Below are 21,860 nucleotides of genomic sequence, written 5' to 3'. Positions count from 1 at the left end.
TACAACTTTTCTTCTATGCCTCATAACTTTTTTCACGGGGGTATAGGTGTAGGGATTGCTAAACATGAAAAAACTTTTATCCTTCTATTTTAAAATGACATTTGGTAGAAGTCTTTAGGATTTACAGTATCGGGCCATTTTTGGGCCATTTTCCCTATTCTTTTCGGAAAAATTGGTCAATTGGTCTAATTAGAAAAGAGTTCTACGCAGTTTTAGGTATATTTAGTGGTACATTAAATAGAAAGAAAAAATAATTATCTTTAAAATAGTCTGTCGCAGAAGGGTCTAAAGGCCCGTTTTCACACTACGTCTTTTTGTACGTTTTGTGGGTCATATAAAACATACGTTTTGTCCAGTGTATACACACTACGTTTTTCCTTCCGTTTTCTACCTCATTTCTAATTCAGAGTCTTGAGTTGTGTGAAGTTTGTTTAGTGATTTTTTTTATTATGGATGAAACACGGCTGCTTTCTTTTATTTTTTCAACCATAACGATACTATGACTGAGAAAAAAGGGGATGGGGAGGGAAAAGATAAGATGGTCAGAAGAGTGGGCTTCTAAAAAGAAGCCAGTATTCCCACGTCTCGTTACTAAAAGAACTGAGAGGCGAACCAGATGACTGGCGCAATTATTTGCGAATGGACACCTCAGCCTATTATCAATTGCTAGAGTTGATAACACCATACATATTGAAATAAGACACCTCATAAGAAAAGCCATTACACCCCATGAAAGACTCACAGCAACTCTCAGATATCTTACAACAGGACGCGGCGTCAAGGACTTAGAGTTCACAACCATAATATCTAAACCAGCGTTAAGCCAAATAATTCCTGAAACCTGTAATGCAATGTACTTGGTTTTAAAACAGAACTACTTAAAAACTTTTATACAATTCAATAAATTCCCCGAGAAAATCGTGGATGCATTGCCGCAAATCAGACATTATTAGGTTTTTTTAAGAAAAATGAAGCAAACTGTAGTGGAACTAGTCGTCAAATAAGTCAAGATCGGACGACTTGCCTGAACATGTATTTTCACGTAACGTTTTATCCTATCAGTTCTCGCAAAACTATGCTTCTCCCATCATTTCTACGATCTGACCTTGGATTTCATTTCGATTCGACAAGACGTACGTTTTGCTGTTTACATGCCACGTTTTATTGTATAGGATTTGTCCTATCCAACAAAACGTACAATAAGACGTAGCGGGAAAACCGGCCTTAAGACTAATTTTAAGCAAGATAAGGTTCAAAGTTTTTTACTTTTAACGGCTTTTGCTATTCACGGTAAAAAGCAAAAATTTTGTATGAAAGCTGTACTTTTCATCTTTAAAAGCCATATTAATTTTTGTTCGCCTTTCATAAATGAATTAACAATAGTTCCATAACATTCAACTACAAAACAACTGTACATCCAAACAACACAACAATTCTTTCTAGCTACTAAATGTTATCAGTCAACATAAAGGGTCTTATTACCACTTACATTTACAATTAACCAGCTTTCATAACGACAACTGACTAAATAGTATTACACAGATACTTCGTACCCTGAACTTTAACTAACTTTTGTTTCCAAAATAACCAATTATTCAAAATATTACAATTTATTTACTATTCAAAATAAACACTCCAACAACATCTCGCCTGACCATATTATTATATTGATAACACATACTCCTCATTGAATTATAATTGTCTTTTTATTAGTTTTCTATACAAACATTAAACAGTTTATCCCCCTATCATGAACAATTAGTATCTTCACATCATACACATACCTACCATATAATTTTTAGGTACCAAATGTTAATTACAAACACATCCTTATTCCCTATTAATCTTCACTTATCCCTAGTACATTAAGTATTTGTATCGATAGTTGCCTACTTACAGCCCAAATATTTCCTTTTTCATTCCAGTCATTCCATCTCAATAATTATTATACAATTTTCAAACACATTTCAAGATAAATTATAAGTTACAATATAACTCTTCTATACTTTTATTTCATAGATTTCTACAATAAACTCCATATATATATATATATATATATATATATATATATATATATATATATATATATATATATATATATATATATACACAAAACAGTTCAACGGTATGTCTTTGTCAATTAATAACTTGACATGAATAACACTAGTACATGAATCTTCCATTTACTTCCCACGTACCAAATGTTAATTTACAACATAAAGGGCCTTATCAATATATCTTTTATCCTTGCCCCACTAGTTACATGCATTGATGTTAACCTGCTTTAAATTTAAACATTTTCTAAGTCATATATACAATAGTTTTACAAGGTTTAACATAATTTTCAGGGTATACCCACTTTAACCCTAACAATCAATTAAAATTTTTTAAATTTTTCAACATATTCATTTAATACATTGTTGGCTAATAGCACATTAAGACACATACTGCAAGTTACATTGATATTCATACAAGATCTGGGGGTCAGCAACAACCCTTATTACCAGCCTTACGTTGCCATGCAGGATATCTGTTAAATACTTTAACATCACAACATATTTTTAAAAATCTTGTAACACAATAAATTATGTAACTTTTTAAGGGTTTTCACCCAGATATTTAGTAGCTTGACTCATGTATACCTCGTAGGTATTTAACCACATTGCTTTTTCAACTTTAGTCAAAATTTAACCTTTATGCTTGCTTTCACTAAAGTGGTAATACTTATTCCAGGTAATATTACACTGATGATGGACCAATTCAGTTCAAAAACCTTCTGTGATGTAGATCCAAATTGTATTTTAATTATATACGTTTTATAAAGGATTTTTAAATAGAATGACGGTATTATCCGTCATTCTGTTCTGTTCTGTTTTGTTATTTACTTCGTTGGAAGTACGAGAAACTGAATTCACTACGAATTTTAACTAGGATGAACGGCTTGTGGAATGCAATTTTAGATTCCCTTGCCGAGTAATTCATCCAGCTGTTTGTTTCGCAAATTTTAGGAAACACAGTGGTTAAGATTTGAATTCGGTTTCGCTAAGTAGAAATCGTTTGATTTCTCTTTTTGATTTTTAAATAATTTTTTTTTCTATTGATGATCATTTAATGGGTCCATATTTTCTCCCACAATGACTGACAGGCGACTCTTACCTTAGTTTTCCACAGGAAGACTTACCTATTATTTTTAAAGGAACTCCACTCTAGCTTAGATAACACTTATGGTTTATGCATGACGGTGCATCATCCATTTTAGCATTAATATATTCATTCACTTAGATACAGTACTTATATCTAAATCGTTGGATAAGTAAGGAAGATATAAAACATTGGCCTATTCGATAGCCGTATTTAAATCCTCTATATTTTTGAATTTGGATTGAAGCCATATGTGATATGCTTGTTTTTTCTTGAGAACTTTCTCTTCTAGTTACGTTGACAACCATTCAGGTTTTCCTTTTTTCCAATCCAAAGATCCTCAAGACGGAGAAATATACGCTAAATGGAATAGAGAAGTTAAAAAAGACGTGGATAAGGCGAAAAATATAAACTGGGAGGCTAAGTGTGATGAACTGGACAGATTTATGGGTGGAACAAAAGTGGCGCAAGCTTGGAAAACATTAAAACAGTTTAGGAAAAATGAGAAAAATGAAGACAACATTTCTCTCATAAAGTTAAATGAATGGGAAGAATATTATACGAAACTGCTGAAAGAGGATAGAGTAGAGTACAGATGGGAAAAGATAAGGGAATTAATAGAAAACAGAGACGAAAGACAGGAAATCCCTATAATAACATTATCTGAATTGACGGAAACCTTAAAAGAGGTTAAAAACGGAAAAGCCGCAGGGCCTGGAGACATTCCCATAGAGCTGGTTAAATATGGGCCGACTGCACTTTTAGAATTAATAGTAGACCTTTTCAATAAATGTATGTGTGGAGACCAGGAAATTCCTAAAGATTGGAATAAATCTTATATAAGCTCCATATATAAGAGAGGGAATAAAAGAGACTGTTCCAATTATAGAGGTATTAGTGTGACGAGCTCTGTGGGCCGGTTGTACGGCAGAATATTAAAGAAGAGAGTTGAAAGACAGATACAAGATATTGAAGAACAAAGCGGCTTTCGTACCGGGAGATCCTGCCTTGATAATATATTTATCCTACGACAAATAATTGAAAAGCGTGTCGAAAGAAGTAGAGAGACCCATTTGGTATTTATAGACCTTGAGAAAGCATATGATAGTGTCCCGTTAAAGAAAATGTTTGAGGTCTTCAAAAGGTCCGGATTGGATTCGACGTATATCCGAGCGATATATAAATTGTACGAAAATGCAGTTAGTTGTGTAAAAATTGGAACCAGAACCTCAAATGAATTTAAAGTCACTAAAGGCCTAAAGCAAGGATGCTGTTTGTCACCGACACTCTTTAAAATATACGTCCAAGAAGCATTGAGGAATTGGAGAAATAAATGTAGATTTATGGGCATCGAAGTGGGACAAGAAACTCTGTATACATTGTTGTTTGCAGATGATCAGGTGGTGGTTGCAACCGATGAGGAAGATATAAATTATATGAATCGAAAATTTTTTGAGGAATATGCCAAATGGGGGCTTACTGTAAACATAAGCAAAACAGAATATTTAAAAATTGGAGGAAATACCACAGATCTGAGGCTTGAAAACGCAGTCATAAAAGGCTGCAACCAGTATAAATATCTAGGAAGCATCATATCAGCAGATGGCAGAGTTAAGATAGATGTACAAAACCGAATAACCCAAGGGAAAAAATGCATCCGAATACTGAATTCATTACTGTGGTCTAATAAAATAAAGATGCATACCAAACTTCGCGTATACAGAGCAATTGTAGAACCAATTACCACATATGGTGCCGAATGTTGGACGATGACAAAGAATGAACGAGATAAAGTAGACGTTGTGGAAATGGATTATCTTAGAAGGTCATGTCGAGTATCGAGAATGGAAAGAATCAGGAATGAGGAAATACGAAACCGTACAGGAATTAGAGATACTCTTTCAGATAGAATACAAGGAAGGCAATTACAATGGTATGGTCACGTGATGAGAATGGAGGAGGAGCGGTGGCCAAAGAAAGCCTTAATGTATGTTCCGCCAGAAAGAAGGAAAAGGGGAAGACCACCAAATTCCTGGAGAAAAGAAATTACAAAAACAATGCAATCTAGAGGCTTAGAAGAGGGAGATTGGAGAGATAGGAAAAGATGGAGGCTGAAATGCAGGAAGCGGCAATCGCCGTAGGACCCCCGTTATATGATGATGATATTTTTGAATTTGGAGTTTTCTTGTTTATTTCACTTTCGTTTGAAAATATTGATGATTTGAGTTATCAAATTATAGAGGCAATCAGAGAAGGCGGAGGTATCAAAAAAACATTGCAAATCTTTGCAGAATATAAAAAATATAATAAAGAAACAGCAAAAAGAAAATCAAAACATTCCATACTTGAAAATATAAATTTCTTCCGTTTTTATCGCAACATCCACTTATTATTTCAAAATATTTAGGAATGTGTCAAATCGTTAAATTTTCGCAGCGTTACCATTACGTGACAAGTACACAATTGCGAATTTTCGTTCCAATTATTCAGTTTTTTAATTATTTCATAGCGTTTATGTAAAATGGAAAAACGGCACGTCCGCAAACAGGAAATCACTTTGTCATGAAACAAATTAAACTGACAAACTTGTTAGAACATAGGTATTTATGTCCTCAACAATACATATATTTTAATCGATATCGCATTTTAAAATCTGAATTAGTTGGTAGATTTGATTGATAAATGCATTAGTTAACTAGTTAACTAATTTGATTTATGCTTATTTTCTCGATATATACTTCAATAAATGACCGTTTTGTGGTCTATTTTTCCGCACCACGACGAATTTGCTTGAAATTTTGGATTTAGGTTCCTCTTACCCTCTATTTTACTTTTAGACTTGAGAGCACTGTTGCTTTTACTTGGGTGCGAAAGTGGAGTTATTTGCGAATAAAAATTTTTTAAAATAAAAATTATGTTTGCACACTTTTTTACAAATAACTCAAAAAGTCAGTATTTGTCGAAAAAATATTCTTTTGCAGCAAAAAAATAGCTTAAAAAAATTAAAAAAAATAAAAAAATGGTGTAGTTATGAAGTCTGTAGTCCCAGTAGAAGCAGATTTGTAGTTTATAAAAAGTAGGTGCTTATTTTTGTTAAATTCTAAATCGAATATTTCAACGTGAAATAACTAAAAAGTTAAGTACTTTTCGGGGAGAGCTTATCAAAACTTTTTTAAAGCGTTGAAGTCTAGTCTTTTTTGAGATTTCTGGAGTGAAAGTCGAAATACTAGTTTGACTAGTTAGTTAAAAATGTGTTTTCATTACAACCATTGCTACCAATAATTCTGGCTTCACCATCCAGTATTCTACGTCCAAAGTTGAACATAGGCCTCCCCTAATTTCCTCCAGTTCTGTCGGTCTTGAGTTTCCTGCAGCAAATTCCCAGCGATTCTTTTGATGTCGTCTGTCCATCGTATAGGTGGTTTACCTCTGCTTTTTCTGTCAGCTCGTGGTCTCCACACTGTAGTTTTTTTGGTCCATCGCTCATCATTTATTCTGGCCACATAGCCTACATGGAGTTTGGTTGCTGTAGCCTGGTTTAAGGAAAGTTTTTCGGCGCCGTAAGTCTTCTTTTTCAAATAATTTGGCATACTATTCGTTAAGATATCTGATAGAGCTCCATAATTGTGGCTTAATCGCATATAAACGTAATATTTAGATCAGCAAAATGTATTTGCATTGTTCTGTTTCAGACCTGCTTTCATCTTTTTATCCCTAATAAATTTTTGGCTAAAATAGTTTTCTTCGGTTCTTTAACATGCCTGCCAGTATTTTCTTATATCTTTGGCGTCATTTCATTTGGCCTGGTGATTGCTATCTCTCAATTTCTAGATTGCAGTACATCTGCTAATTTAAAAGTGGTGTTTCTGGTCGCCACTTTACTTTCTTAAATGATGATATGGTGGTAAACGTAAAATCAAGTGGCCGTACTCTGCTAGTAATTGGCCCACAGCATATACACGGTTTTTATATTTAGCACCACAATGTTAAACAATCAGTCGTTGCTCTCTGGATACAGAAGATTTTCAGCGCACGATTCGTCCTTGTTATGGATTTTAATAAAATCGGAAAAGTTTATATCTTCTATGCTGCCATGCGATCTGGACTTGAAGATCGGGAAACTCTGCGATAAATAAACAACACTTGCCCTCTGCTTGCACTTCTACATAATCAAAACTGTTACTTCGCACAAGTTGGTTCGTAGCTTTTTGGTTTTGCTAATTCGGTTGTGCTAGTACAATTTTCTTCGGTTTTGCTAATCACCATTATTTTAGTTCTTTGAAGATTTATCGTAAGATCCATTGCTTCACTTGCATAAGTAACTCTGTCTAGTATATTTTGTACACCTACTATAGCAGACTATAGGACTATACACCCACAAGATAAACCAACAATGGGAAATAATAAAAAACTGGCTCCTCGTTTCATGCAAAGAGATATTAAAAGAACCGATAAGAAAGAGACAACTGGATGACCGACGAAATACTAGGCAGGATAGACCAAAGAAGACAAGCCAAGAACAAAATGACAGGGCTGCAAAAAAGAAACCACAACACAATTCTCTTAGATAAAAATGGAAATACTATGATAACGACTGACGAAAAGCTAAAACGATGGAAAGAATATATGGAAGAGCTCTTCGACGACGAAAGAGTAAACCTACAAGACATATCTTTCGATAACAGAGAAACAAGTATAGAAATTACAAAGGAAGAAATATTGTATGCACTAAAGAACAGCAGAAACGGAAAAACCCGGGGTCAGATCAACTGCCTATTGATATCCTTAAAATAATAGAAAACGAGTACATGGGTGTCCTCTTAAAGCTCTTTAATGAAATTTATCAGTCGAATGACATACCCAATGAATGGTTGACCTCAACATTTATTTTTCTCCCAAAAAAGAACAATGCTAGAGAATGCACCGACCACCGCACCATAAGCCTGATGTATCACACACTTAAAATACGATCGTTCATAAACGCATTTACCAAATACTTATATATAACTATATAAAATACTAACCAAGATACGTACGTCTGTTTCATAGATTACAACAAGGCTTTCGTTAAAGTCCGCTACAAAGAGCTAATAGACGTCCTCAAAGCAAAACAATTACAATACAATGACCTTCTAAAACAAATCTATATTAAAAACAGCAGGCACACATACGAATTAATGAATACACATCAGAATAGTTCGAAATTAAAAGAGGAGTACGACAGGGGTGTGTATTGTCACCACTTCTATTAAATGTATACTCTGAAGAAATTATGAAAAGAGCTCTTGAGGGAGAAACAGCAGGAATAAAGGTCAATGAAACACCAAATAACAACATTAGATATGCGGACAATATTATCATAATAGCAGAGAACCTCCAAGACCTCCAAAAGCTAATGAACAAGATAGTTGAGTATGGAGAAGATTATGGATTATCAATAAATATCAAGAAAACTAAATTTATCAGGATATAAAAAACCCAAAATAATGATGAAAGCCTGTCAATTAACGGTAAAACTTTAGAACAAGTTGAAAACTACAATTATCTTGGCACAATAATTAATCACACAAACGATTACTCCAAAGAAATCAAAGTTCGAATAGAGAAAGCACGAACAAACTTCAATAAAATAAAAAAGGTACTTTGTGCAAGAGAACTGAAATTAGACTTAAGAGTTAGGCTGGCAAGGTGTTTTATTTTCTGGACTCTGCTTAACGGGATAGAAGCATGGACACTTAACGCTTCGACTACTAAAAAATTGGAAGCATTTAAATTGTGAGTGTATAGAGAATCCTGAAGGAATCATAGACCGAGCATGTAACAAGCAACGAAGTCATGAGAAGAAGAGACAACAATAGAATGGTAATATTGGAAACCATTAAGATACGAAAGCTGCAATACCTGGGGCACGTTATGCATAATGAAAGATACAACATACTTTAAATAATTATACAAAGGAAATCCAGGGCAAGAGAAGTGTAGGAAGGAGAAAAATCTCATGGTTGCGTAACTTGAGGTAATGGTACGAATGCACAACATCAATTAAACTATTCAGAGCGGCAGCATCTAAGATCAGAATAGCCATGATGATTTCCAACCTCCGTCGTGGAGATGGCACGTAAAGAAGAAGAAGAAGTATGTTTTGTAAGTCCTAATATCAAATATATAAGTGGTATTTTTTATAATTCATGTTTCTTAAATAAATTAACTGTTGACAGCTTGCAAACACCTGTTTTGACCGAATCAAACTTTGAAGTTAATGGTTTGTTTTCACCTTCCTTAATTACTCTCTTTACCGGACTTCAACTATGGTCATTAAGTCAAATTGTATAGACATGTAATTTATTTAAATGTAAAATTCATAGCTTTCCCATATTTTGTGGTTTTTTCGATATATATAATTTCGGTTTACAACGTTCTTCGACGTCTTCCGATTTCCAATCTCCATCTCATTCTATCGTTCCATAGATCGTCTTCCAGTTCTCTTTCTTTGATTTCTTTATCAACTCCTTCTCTCCAACTTCTTCTAGGCCTTCCTGGTCTTCGCCTACCTCTTGGTTGCCATTCAAGAATTTGTCTTGGTATTCTATTCTCCGGCATTCTCCTTACGTGTCCGTACCATCTGAGTTGTGTCGTTTTGATGTCATCAACAATATTATGTGTAACCCCCATGATTTCTCGGACTCTCTCGTTTGTTATTCTGTCGCGTCTGGAGATTCCCGCCGAGCGGCGCCAGAAGTCCATTTCTGTTGCTCTAAGCATTTTCTCTGATCTGTCTTTTAGGGGCCACACTTCGCATCTATATGTTGTGATACTTTTTATTATGGTGTTGTATATTCTTCTTTTGTTGTCTTTAGAGATGTTTTTATCCCACAGTACGCTGTTTAGTAAGGCTATGCCTTTCCTTCCCTGTGTACTTCGTTCCTTAATGGCTGCATCTAATTTTCCGTCTTGAGTGATTTTTACTCCTAGGTATTTGTAGTTATCACATAGTTTGATCTCTTGATTTTCCTCTACGAGAAGGTTATGTTGATCTCCTCCGATACTCATGTACTCAGTTTTTTCCATATTCACTTCCAAACCCCACTCTGTAAACTCTTCTAATAGTTTTCGCATCATGTAACCAAGGTCTTCAGAGTCCTGTGCGATGATGACCTGGTCATCTGCAAAGCACAGAGTGTACAAAGTTAAGTCTATTAGTGGTATGCCCATATTCGTACATTTTTTCTTCCATTTGTTGAGTGCTGCTTCGAGGTATATTTTGAATAATGTTGGGGATATACAGCATCCTTGTCTTAGTCCTTTAGTCACTTTGAATCCCGGTGTTATCAGATTTCCTGTTTTAATTCTTGTTGTTTGTTGGTAGTACAACGTTTTTACTGCTTCAATCAATTCTATATTTATATTTGTTTTCCCCAGTGCCTCCCATAATTTATCAAGCGGGATACTATCATATGCTTTCCTAAGGTCTACGAACGTCAGATGGACTTCTTGGCCACGAGCAACTTTCTTTTCAATTATCTGAGTAATAGAGAAGACATGGTCTATTGTAGATCGACCTGCACGAAAACCAGCCTGTTCTTCGGCTTCCATATCTTGGTATTCTTCTTCTATTCGATTTTTTTATTATTTTCCCATATATTCTGCTAATACTACTAGTAACTGCAATTCCTCTATAGTTTTCAGGTTTCGATTTATCTCCCTTTTTATGGATGGTGCTCATATGCGATTCTTTCCATTCCTCAGGTATTTCATGTTTATTTATGCATTCCTGGAAAAGTTGTCGTAGTCGTTGAATTAGTATTTTGGGTCCATGTTTAATGAGTTCCGGAGCTACATTTCCGGGGCCAGGTGATTTGCCATTCTTTAGATGTCTACATACGGTTTCGACTTCTCTCTCATTTATTCTGATTGGTGACCCTATCAGCCTGACGCCTTGTAAACCATAGTTCTCTATCTGTTTGAAGGGCTCTCTTGTCTCTGTTAGTAAATCTTTAAAGTATTCTTCCCAAGTTTGCGGTGATATGGACTGGATAATATCTCTTTTTTTGTTGTTTCTTAAATTTTTTAACAGTTTCCAGCTTTCTGAACTTTGGCTTCCACCAATGTATGTATTTATCATGGTGCACTTTTTTTCCCAGGATTCATTTTTCTTTTGGCAAATTTTTCTTCTGACCATCGCTTGCATTCTTTTTGTATTCGATTCTGTCTTCCACATTTTTTTGTGTTCAGTGTGTTTTTTTTTTTTTTTTTTTTTTTTTTTGTGGTTTTTTCGATACCTTAATAAAATTATACTGAAAAATGGACTAGATATGGCGCCGGTATAAATATTTATGTTTGTCATGATCATAAAACGCTATAATAAAATAACAAATCAGTGTAATAAATATTTTAAATCACTATTGCAATAAAGGAGCATTTTTTAACTAGAATTATTTCAATAAAGCTTAAATTTGTGCATCAACGCCGAAAAAAAGGAACTTTAATAAACCTTTATAGCTGTATAGACCGTAAAAAACTGCTTCAATTTTCGCGAATTCAAATCTAAAAAGTGATATCAGCATTCCCATTTTAAAATCAGATAAAACCCGAAATTGTCTATCTAAAAACACAAATGCAAATCTGGGCTAATCCCAATAAAAATATTTTAAGGATTTATCTCTAACCCGTGACTTTTTGTTTCAGATAATCTTCTAAAATGGCGGCTTTCGTAGCAAAACAAATGGTTGGAAACAAATTAAACGCCGTTAAAGGTAAATAATACGATTTTTTTGCATGCTTCTGGCGTATTCCATTATAAGGAAATTTTCTGGGTCGTAGGGTCGCAGGAATACAAGAATAAAATGTCGCCGTGTTGTTGCCGGTCCAATTTTGGAGCTGAAAACGTTACGGGACTTTTAAGTCTCGGCTATAAAATTTTAGTGTTTCTGTTTTCCCGAAACACAATTGACAATACAAGACTTTATAATCCACGGATATTGGTATCACATATAGCTATGAAGAAGATTACTATATGGTTTAATAAAATAACAAAGAAAGAACATGTATACTTTAAATACTAACATTGAAATTCTTTTCTTATTATTACAAGTATTATTCATTAACTCTACTCTTTTGGTACTCAGTTGACTTTTATTAAGTAGACATCGTGCCAACAGCAGATGAAAATAAATTCATTAACATACATTTTGCATTTAAATTAGTTAAAATTGATAAATAGTCCGGGCAAACATCTAGACAAACAATCGCTTAGACCTACCTCTTTTAATTTTTATTTTACTTCTTCTTATTGGGAATAATTTATAGTGGGCTTATAGGTTATCAAACTAAAATGCGACAGAAGGGAGATGAGTACAGAGAAGTCTTAAGAAAAGAATTTGTAGAACATTATCAAAAAGAATTTTCCGACATGAACACAATGAATAAAGAAATGCAACGAAAGCTATTTAAAGCAGGGACTGACTGTTGCAAAGAAAACGAAAAATAAAGAAGACAGAGATAAGTAATGGAACAAAATGGCAGATGCACATTTCTAAACGAAGGAAAGTGAAAAACCGATGGTTTCAAAGAATTCAATAAACAAACAAAGCAGAAGAAGAATAAACAAATAAAGAAACAAAAAAAGGTAAAAAAAATAATAGAAAAGAACCGGGGCCTGAAATGCTTAACATCAAACTTAGGAAAGCCTATAATAATCTCATTGAAGTTTAAAGATGGAAAAGAAATAAGAGAAAACAACGAAATCCTAAAAGTTGCTCCAAACATTTTACCGTGATTTATATCCCTCAAACAAGAACCCAGATAACTCTGCAAAGGAAGGTCTTAAGAAAAAGATAACGAATGCCAACTCAGAAATACTCCCTAACATAAAGTCCGGTTGAGCAATCAGGATTCCGAAAGGGTTACAGTACAGCGGATCATCTTCTAACAGTTAGAAGCTAATAGAGAAATAAAATGAACATCACTTGAACTTATACATTGGCTTCGTTGATTATGAAAAGGCATTCGACTCCATAGAACTTTGGGCAATAGAGAGGGCTATAGACAACTGCAGGATAGACTCCCGATACAGAATACTCATACATAATATTTACAAGAAAGCTACAAAGAAAATACAAATAGATGCGAAAACCAAAGCTATACTAATCAACAGAGGAGTTCGCCAGGGAGATGTTATCTCACCAAAGCTATTCACACTTGGACTGGAAGACGTGTTCAAAGACATTAACTGGGCAGATAAAGGAATTAATGGTAATGGAAGAAAACTGAGTCATTTGAGATACGCTGATGACATTTTAATATTCGCTACAAGTTTTGAAGAACTACAGACCATAATGACGCAACTATTTCAAGCTTCGGAAAAAGTAGGTCTTCTTCTTCTTAAAGTGCCCTCTCCTCAATGGAGGTTGGCTACTACAATTTTAAAATCTTCTCTATCTTCAGCTGTTCTGATTAGCTGTTCAAAATTTAGCCCTGTCCATTGTCGGATGTTCCATTAAGGCCTACTTTTCATCTTAAGTAGGTCTTAAGATGAAAAATAATGACAAATACACCGAGCATTAGAGAAATTGTAACAAGAATGAGTATTGTAACAAGAAATTTGACTGTAACAAATATTGATGAAAGAGTGAAATGTAACAAAAATGAGGAATGTGTAGCAAAAATGTGCAGTGTAGAAATAGGGTAAACTCTAAAATGTACCTTTATACACCAACGAACTAATATGTGGAATAACAGAAGATGGAAGAGATTAGATAGAAATAAATTATGTAAAAGAAATAAATAAAGGGTATATATGAATTTTAAAATATAATAAAATTAATGCTGGCTAGCGACTATGCAGGAGAATGACCACTCGTCACTCAAAGAGGGAGTCGGCCAATTTGCATGCCCTACAGAGACCGTAAGATATAAGAACTAATGACAAGAAAACCACCAAGAAATAAACAGATGAAAGATAAAGTTGCTCTACTGAATGTTTGGGCGCCAGGAAGTTAAATGTTTTCTTCCGAGATATCTGGTATTGCTGAAATATGAAAGATAGGTACTAATTGAAATATTGAATTGTTTTAACCCAACTTTAATAAATACCAATTTTATGTACAGACTATTTTAAACACTTATATATGACCCATCACCTCTTATATACAATTAACTTATCTATATTTACAGTAAAATCCCAGAATATAATGATAAACAATTTCCCCCCCTAACGTACCTATTAATGTTAAATTTTGACAGAGGTTATACTCAATAATTATGTATAAATAATATAAAATAAAATATAAGATAATATAAATATAAAATACTACTCACTAATAATATAATAGTTTAGTTTTCGTTTAATAAATGTTTAAGTTTGAAATGAAATGAAATGAAACTCTCCGGATATGTGTGCACACGATAACCTGATGAAGAGAGATTCAAGGGAGAGTCAAAATCTCATCCCTTGGTAGACAATAAATAATTTAATTAAATTGTACTGACTATTGTTTTAGGAAAAGTAAATGAAATTATTATTAATGATATAAAAGTTAAAACCTTGAAGAGGACGTAATGTTATTAAAGATATTTAAACAAGAAACAAAAAGATAAAACTAAGTTCTTCCTGCCGGTTTCCGTAGGTTTCCCTGGAAGGTCCTCTGGTGAAGAACTAGTTGCAGGTGGGTAAATTTACTCCAAACCTGGATTCCATATAAAAAAAAAGAGGTACTTTAAACCAAGTCCATTAAATTCTTCTTCATAAAACCCATAAACTTAAAATTCCTCTTCCCCTTGTCTTAATAAATTCTCTATAAAAAAAATAACTATTCTTCCCTGACTTGCACTGGAATCCGTAAGTAGGCTAAAAAAAACAGTTGTGTTACTCCAAGTCCTTTGTTCATACAAGAAAGTAAAGAAAAACCAAGAAAAGTCAACAAGTTGCTTTAAATTGAAATAAAAACTATACTGGTTTTCTGTAAAAAATAACCTTGGGATGGTATGACAATGTTTTATAGGATATATTAAATAGATATGTTTTCGGAAAGCATGGTCTATATATATTATAGAATAGAAAAAAAAGAAATATTAGCCGGTTTAAACGGTATGGAATTGAAATAGATAATTGTTGGTTTTCATCTTTGGAAAGAAATAAAGTTTGAGATAATGATAAAATCTAATACTTGTAATATGTTTAGGTATTAATGAAATAAGTGAAATAGGACATATATAAGATAGAATAGATAGATAGATAGATAAGAATATATATCGAGAGAGGATTAAAATAGATTTGAATTTCACTAACAATGGCGGATGATATGACATGTTTTTACACATAATTTATTTATAACTTTAAGCTTACCGGCTGAGGTGGTCCAAAATTAAAGTACTTTCACAAAAAAAACAACTAAATAACAAATGGCTTCTTCCAACACAACAGCTTTTCCACAAAATAAAAAAGAAACTTAAACCCAATTCATGAAAATGGCACCTACAGCCGCCTTGAACAAACGATGTTCACTCGACGAAATTCCAGCCACAAGTGGCGGTCTGACGGTGCTACGGTTGTCACGACGATGTACTTTCAGGGTCTTAGACAGAGGGCGGGATTTAATGCCAACTTTCGAAAATAAAATTTACTGGAGTTTTAAATATTTGGTTTAAGAATATTTCAAAAATGAATTTAATTTATAATTAAATTAAAGGATTCCAGTGACAAAAAGGTAAATGGTTCTTTAAGTAACGGACTCGTTACAAAATAACGTTGAACGACATAAATTTAGAAACAGTAAGCGAATACATCTATCTGGGACAGATAATGAAAGTTAACAAAGAAAATCAAACTGCCGAAAATTACTAAAAGAATCAGGTTAGCGTGGGAAGGATTTGGAAAACTAAGTTAAAGCTTGAAAATCACTAAAATAGAACAATATTTGAAAACCAGAATTTACGATCAGTGTATCCTCCCTATACTCACGTATGGTTTACAGACGTGGACACTCACCAAGTCTAATATGGATAAAATAGTAAAGGCACAAAGAGCGATGGAAAGATCAATGCTCGGGGCACAATGCTTGGGGTGAGACTTATAGACAAAAAAACAAACAAATGGATTAGAAGCAAAACCAAAGTAAAAGACGCAGGAGAACATGCTGCCAAATTAAAATGGAGCTTCGCAGGACACAATGACCGACTGGAAGATAAAAGATGGAATCACGAAATACAACAATGGAGGCCATGGTTAGGAAACAGAAGCAGAGGAGGACCACAAATGAGATGGGCTGATGACATTAAGAAGATCGGAGGACACTACTGGAAGCCAGTGGCGCAAAATAGAAAACACTGGTTGGATTTGGGGGAGGGTCCAAAGTTGGATTATTTAAGGCTGAAGAAGAAGAAGAAGGGCTTATGGGTTTATAGTTTTTTAGTAAAGTACAGTGTATCTTTTTATATACGGGACTATTCTTATTCTTATCTTTTAATTTTTCTTCAATTGGCCAATATCCTAACAATTTAGAGTTTGATCTAAGATCTTTTAGTCCCTCGGCAAAAGATACACGTCGTGAGAACCATTGAAGGCTAAAAAATTCGAGCGAAATAGTTTCTAAAGACGCTCTACTACCGCTAAGAGCAAATATTTACCAGATTTACCAATTAAAAAGTTTTACTTACTCCAGGTAAGCTCCTTAACTTAGTAGGCAATGAACTTTTTGATGAGTACCCTAGACACCCTAAAAGCAACGCTCCTTAAATCTCGCGGATAACAAACTGTAAAGCCAAAAAACTGAGTCAAAAAAGCCATTCCCAATAACTTATGTATACCTGGTAATACGTGTATGAACTCTTTTCTGAGCGGTACATGTAATAGTCTAACCACCTCCACCTTTTTATTCAAATACTTCTTCGTAACACCTATCACATCACTTTCTATGTAACGTTTACTTACATCCCTAGTCTTAACTTTCGCAAAAAAAATGAAACAGTCACACTTTGAAGAGACGAAAGCCCAAACAAGATCTATAAACTATATTTTACGATTAGGAATTTTTGTGTTTGAAATTCAAAGTGTAAAAACTGCATCCCTATATTTTTTGTTACACTGTATATAGAAGACTCTAATTAAACTCAAACACCGATAATGCCTTCTTTTACAGCTCTATTATCGTTTCACATCGTAAGCACAAAAGTAAATTAGGACCAATGTCTATGAAAGTGTATTTAAAACCGGAACAGCTGAGTGAGCTTATTTTCTTACTGAGAAATAAGAATCGACTTCTGGGGCCGATAATAAAGCAGGCCTTGGGGTCTAGTGATCTCGACCTGCTTCGGACTGTTTCTCTCCCCTTCTTACTCCACCATGAAGTTAGTGATGGGGTCGTGGATAGGTTAAGGACTCCGGGGTGTCGTTCTAAACTCCCCGTTCTAGCAAATTGCCCCTGATTATCCCAAATTACGTCATCCGGATGTGAATTATACCCCCTTAAAGATTTCGGATGGTAGGCGTGAGAACGGGATCGGAACAGTATAATTTAAAAACGTGTGGGAGTACTTGGAAAGAGAGTTTTCCTTTTCGATAAATCAGGCGGCATTAGAGATCACATAAATATTCCCATCTGAGATTAAATCCTTCGTCGTAACACACTTAATGTATCGTAATAAGATCAACTTTAAGTTTAATAAATTACTTCTCATTCTCTATTAACTATCTGCATAAAATGATTTTATTAATTAGAATAAATAAGAGGCGCTGCCGCTGTTGATGCTGTGTGAGTATGACCGAAGTTCAGATATGTTAAAACAAAGGCACTGTTGGCAAATTCGAAATAATAAATACAATAATGATGTTGAGTACTATAAATATAGTAGTACTTACAAATACGATTATGATGTTTAGTACTAATTTCTAGTTGTAATGAAACGTTATCCGAGTATATTAAAGCATTCGTTATCAGCCTTAATAATCTTATTCGGTATGCAACTAACATCAGATAAAATGATCAGGCCTTGTGAATCTTCTACCGAAACGGATGTCATTTGAATATTAATCCCACTAATTCTATTTACTTCATGATGCTTAATATTATTTCTTATAATAACTGGATAAATTTCTGTAAGAAATGTATCCAAGTGTTGCTACGAAACTGGTAGTAATTAACTTACAAATCTTAAAATCTAGCGAGGTAAATTCTCCAGCAAATGCTCATGAAAGCCGATAATGTATTCAAAAGATATTTTTACTGACAGATTAACTTTTTCCGACCAATTCCAAAAATTTCCCTGTTAGAAAAGAATTCAAAGGTGGATTTTACCTACCTCTGTATAGAAATATTGAAGTTGTCCTCCTTCCCCCGCAAATCCCTTGCAATAGTCAGGCATTGCAATCAGAATCAGAAGTTAGTATAACATTGTATCCTAGCTTAGCTGGTCGCTCTCGCATATTAGTTAGGTTTTAGTTTCGTATTCGATCAAATTCGACGCATTTCTGGTTTAAGAGTTTAGACTCTCGCGTATATAGTATCAAATTGTATCCCAGCTGAGCTGGTCGCTTTTTGTTTTAGAGTTTTATCTCTCGCATTTTAGTTATCGTTACATAGCTTATAGTTAAAAGCTGAACGCTCATTATTAACCCAGTATATTCATATAAAAGAAAACGTCCTTAGTTGAAGTGATAATTATTAGTAACATTTTAATCTGTATCAGTGCTAGTATAGTGTGTCGCGGACTAGTGTGGACAGTGAACTTGCGCTAAAAGTTTGGCTAGATATTAATTTAGTTGTAGTAACATTCAATCATTAAACTACGTATTGTTTAAAATGATTGTGTTCTCATTTCCCGTGCCAGTGGGTGGTCCTTCAAGTTGGAAGTAATTACAAGACTTAGTAGTGCAGTTTTAATGTAAATAAAAATATTTTTTTAAAAAACGTTTAAAAAAATGAAATTTAAAAAGTTGTGTGTATAGAGTATACATAATTAAGAGTTTCTGAAGTATATTTTTCGTTGATCGTGAACTTCAACTTACACAATTTTAATACAAATTGTTCTTTTTCCGGAGAGAACTACATTTCTCCGTTGATAATTTTTAGAGGAACACGAACATTGCGATTACTCGAAACTTCTGCCAGCAAAACGTTTACTTAAAAAACTTATGATTGTTCACAACCCCGCATATTTTTTTATTTTTTCTTCCTCTCCGTATTCATTCTACAGAACTCAGCAATATCGACTAAGTATACAAAGTTTAAAACCTTACATTCTGATATTGTAGTCGTTATCTCACAAAGATATCCAAGGCGCTATTGTATTTTTATAACGAGATTTTCTGCTGTACTAGGCAACATTGAAAAAGTCACGTCCTGTTGGATGGCATGGAAGTTGTCCAGGACCAGACTGACTCTGCGTCAAATTGTCCTTATTATTTGTACCCTTTTTACCTTTAAAAGAAAAAAGGTAAGTACTGCACAGCGTTGAAAATAATTTTATATGACGTAACACTTGTTTTAAAAAATTTGTCTGAAAAATTACTGCAGAAATTATAAATAATTCTTTCAAGGATGTCATTCTTTCATCAAATTGTAATCTATATCTATCTATATATAGTAGTATAGTATATAGTATAGTAGTATAGTATGATGACAAGTTACACCGTAACTAACGACGCCATCTAGGACAGAAATCTGAACTTCCGAAAGTTAACATTTCAATCATATTTTGTTCTTGAAACGATACCTTTAATTAATAATGCTGTATTAATTACATATTAATATAATTAATTAATTTTAATAATATTTTTAAGGTACAATTTAATACAAAATAATTTAAAGCTTTAGGTTAATTTAGATTTAAAATCTTAACTCCATCTGCACAAAGAAATCTGAACTTCCTCTTCTTCTTCTTATAGTGCCGTGTACCTATGGTGCGTTGGCGAATTATCTTAGGCCAGACGTCTGTCTTTTGCGGCATGTAAAAGATCGCCAGTGTTATTTATGCCTGTCCAGTTCTTTATGTTCCGTTGCGACCTACTCCTCTCTTGCCTTCAATCCTTCCCTGGATGATTAGTTGAGGGATTGCGTTTTTTTTTTTCTCTTAGAATATGGCCGAGGTATCCAATTTTTCGTACCTTGATCAAATTGAGCCTTTCTTAAGATTTCTTCGTTTCTCACCCTATTTGTCCATGGTATGCGGAACATTCTTTGCAACGTCCACATTTCGAAGGCCTCCAACTTATTCATGGAAGGTACTCTTAACGTCCATGTTTCCATGCCGTATAACAATATGGATAATACATAGCATTTAACCATCTTGTAGCGGAGATTGAGGGAAAGATTTCGGTTACATAGTAGCGGTTTAAATTTGATAAAAGCTTGTCTTGCTTGTTCGGTACGGCATTTTATTTCTTGCTGAGGATCCCATTGGTCATTCATCATCATTCCCAAGTATTTAAATGTTTTCACTTGATCGATTGGAGCATTATCTACTTGCAGTTGTATTCTTAAAAGTGCGTTTTTTCTTATTGCCATGCATTTAGTTTTTCCAGCATTTATCTTCAAGCCATATATTTTTCCTACGGTGTTTATTTTATTTAACATCAACTACATATCATGTTCGTTGTCTGTTATTATTGCGGTGTCGTCGGCGTAACAAATGTTATTTATCGGGAACCTGTTTGCCTTTATTCCACACTCAGAGCCTTCCAGTGCCTCTGCAAAAATGTTCTCCACATAGAGATTGAAGAGCATAGGAGACAAAATACACTCCTGTCGTACCCCTCTTAAAATTTCAAATTATTCTGTGTTGGTTGATTTGTTTAGTCTCACTCGAGCTTTTTGATTCCAATAGAGATTCTGGATAACTCATATCTTTCTCGTCAATGTTAGCGTTGTGTAGTATTTTTATCATTGCGTCATGTTTTACGGTGTCAAACGCTTTTTCATAATCGAGGAATATTATGACTATATCCTTTCGTTGATCCATGCAGTTTTGTACAAGCCTATTCAAGCAGAAAGCTGCTTCACGTGTACCCCGTCCGCTCTTGAAACCAAATTGTGTCTCTGGCTTAAATCTTCCAGCTTTCTGAACATTCTTGTGTGAAGGATGCGAAGAATCACCTTAAGCAAATGGCTCATTAAACTTATTAGTTTATGGTCTTTGCATTTTGTAGCTTTTTGTGATTTAGGGATCATTATAAAGGTTGAATAAAGCCAAATCGTTGGAATGTGGCCGGTGTTATATATGGCATTGAAAATTGTTACCAGCATGTCGATGTTATCATCTTCCAACAGTTTTATGGCTTCCGTAGTAATTCCATCCGATGCAGGGGCCTTGCCGAGTTTTGTTACTTTTATAGCGTACTCCATCTCGGAGCGAATAATGGGAGGGCCGGATAAATTTTTCGTGGGTAAGTTAGTAGTTGGCAGATTCGGTCTATTATCCGCAAAGAGGGATCGAACATAGTTTGCCCAGATTTTAGCTAGTTCTTCCTGGGTATGAAGGTGCGATTTAATACAAAATTAAAGTTTTTTGTTAGTTTAGATTTAAAATTTAATATTTGATGCAGAATTGAACATTCCAATTTTTGTAATAATAAAGAAGGTTAAGATTAATTTTCATTTACTTAGTGTAGCGATTCAATATTTTCATAATCTTGATAATTATAAAATGGATTAATTAACCTTTTTCAAGAGATATTGGTGCCATTGATTCAATAATAGTAGTATCGTACTCCAAAATGAAAGAAATCC

At 34.1% G+C, this 21,860-nt stretch overlaps 1 protein-coding gene across 4 annotated transcripts in view; it reads left to right on the top strand.

The window, feature by feature from the left end:
- cpx (synaptic transmission protein complexin) overlaps positions 1 to 21,860 on the top strand; it is a 972,531-nt gene that overhangs the window by 447,482 nt on the left and 503,189 nt on the right. For all 4 annotated transcript variants that reach the window (XM_072530669.1, XM_072530668.1, XM_072530673.1 and 1 more), the window contains one exon: positions 11,827 to 11,894. In XM_072530669.1, coding sequence (XP_072386770.1) covers positions 11,840 to 11,894 — 55 coding nt within the window. In that variant the 5' untranslated portion in view covers positions 11,827 to 11,839. The remainder of the gene's footprint in view (positions 1 to 11,826; positions 11,895 to 21,860) is intronic.

This window comes from Diabrotica undecimpunctata, chromosome 4 (genome assembly GCF_040954645.1).
Source record: "Diabrotica undecimpunctata isolate CICGRU chromosome 4, icDiaUnde3, whole genome shotgun sequence".
NCBI lineage: Eukaryota > Metazoa > Arthropoda > Insecta > Coleoptera > Chrysomelidae > Diabrotica > Diabrotica undecimpunctata.
This window is presented reverse-complemented; position numbering and strand designations above follow the sequence as displayed.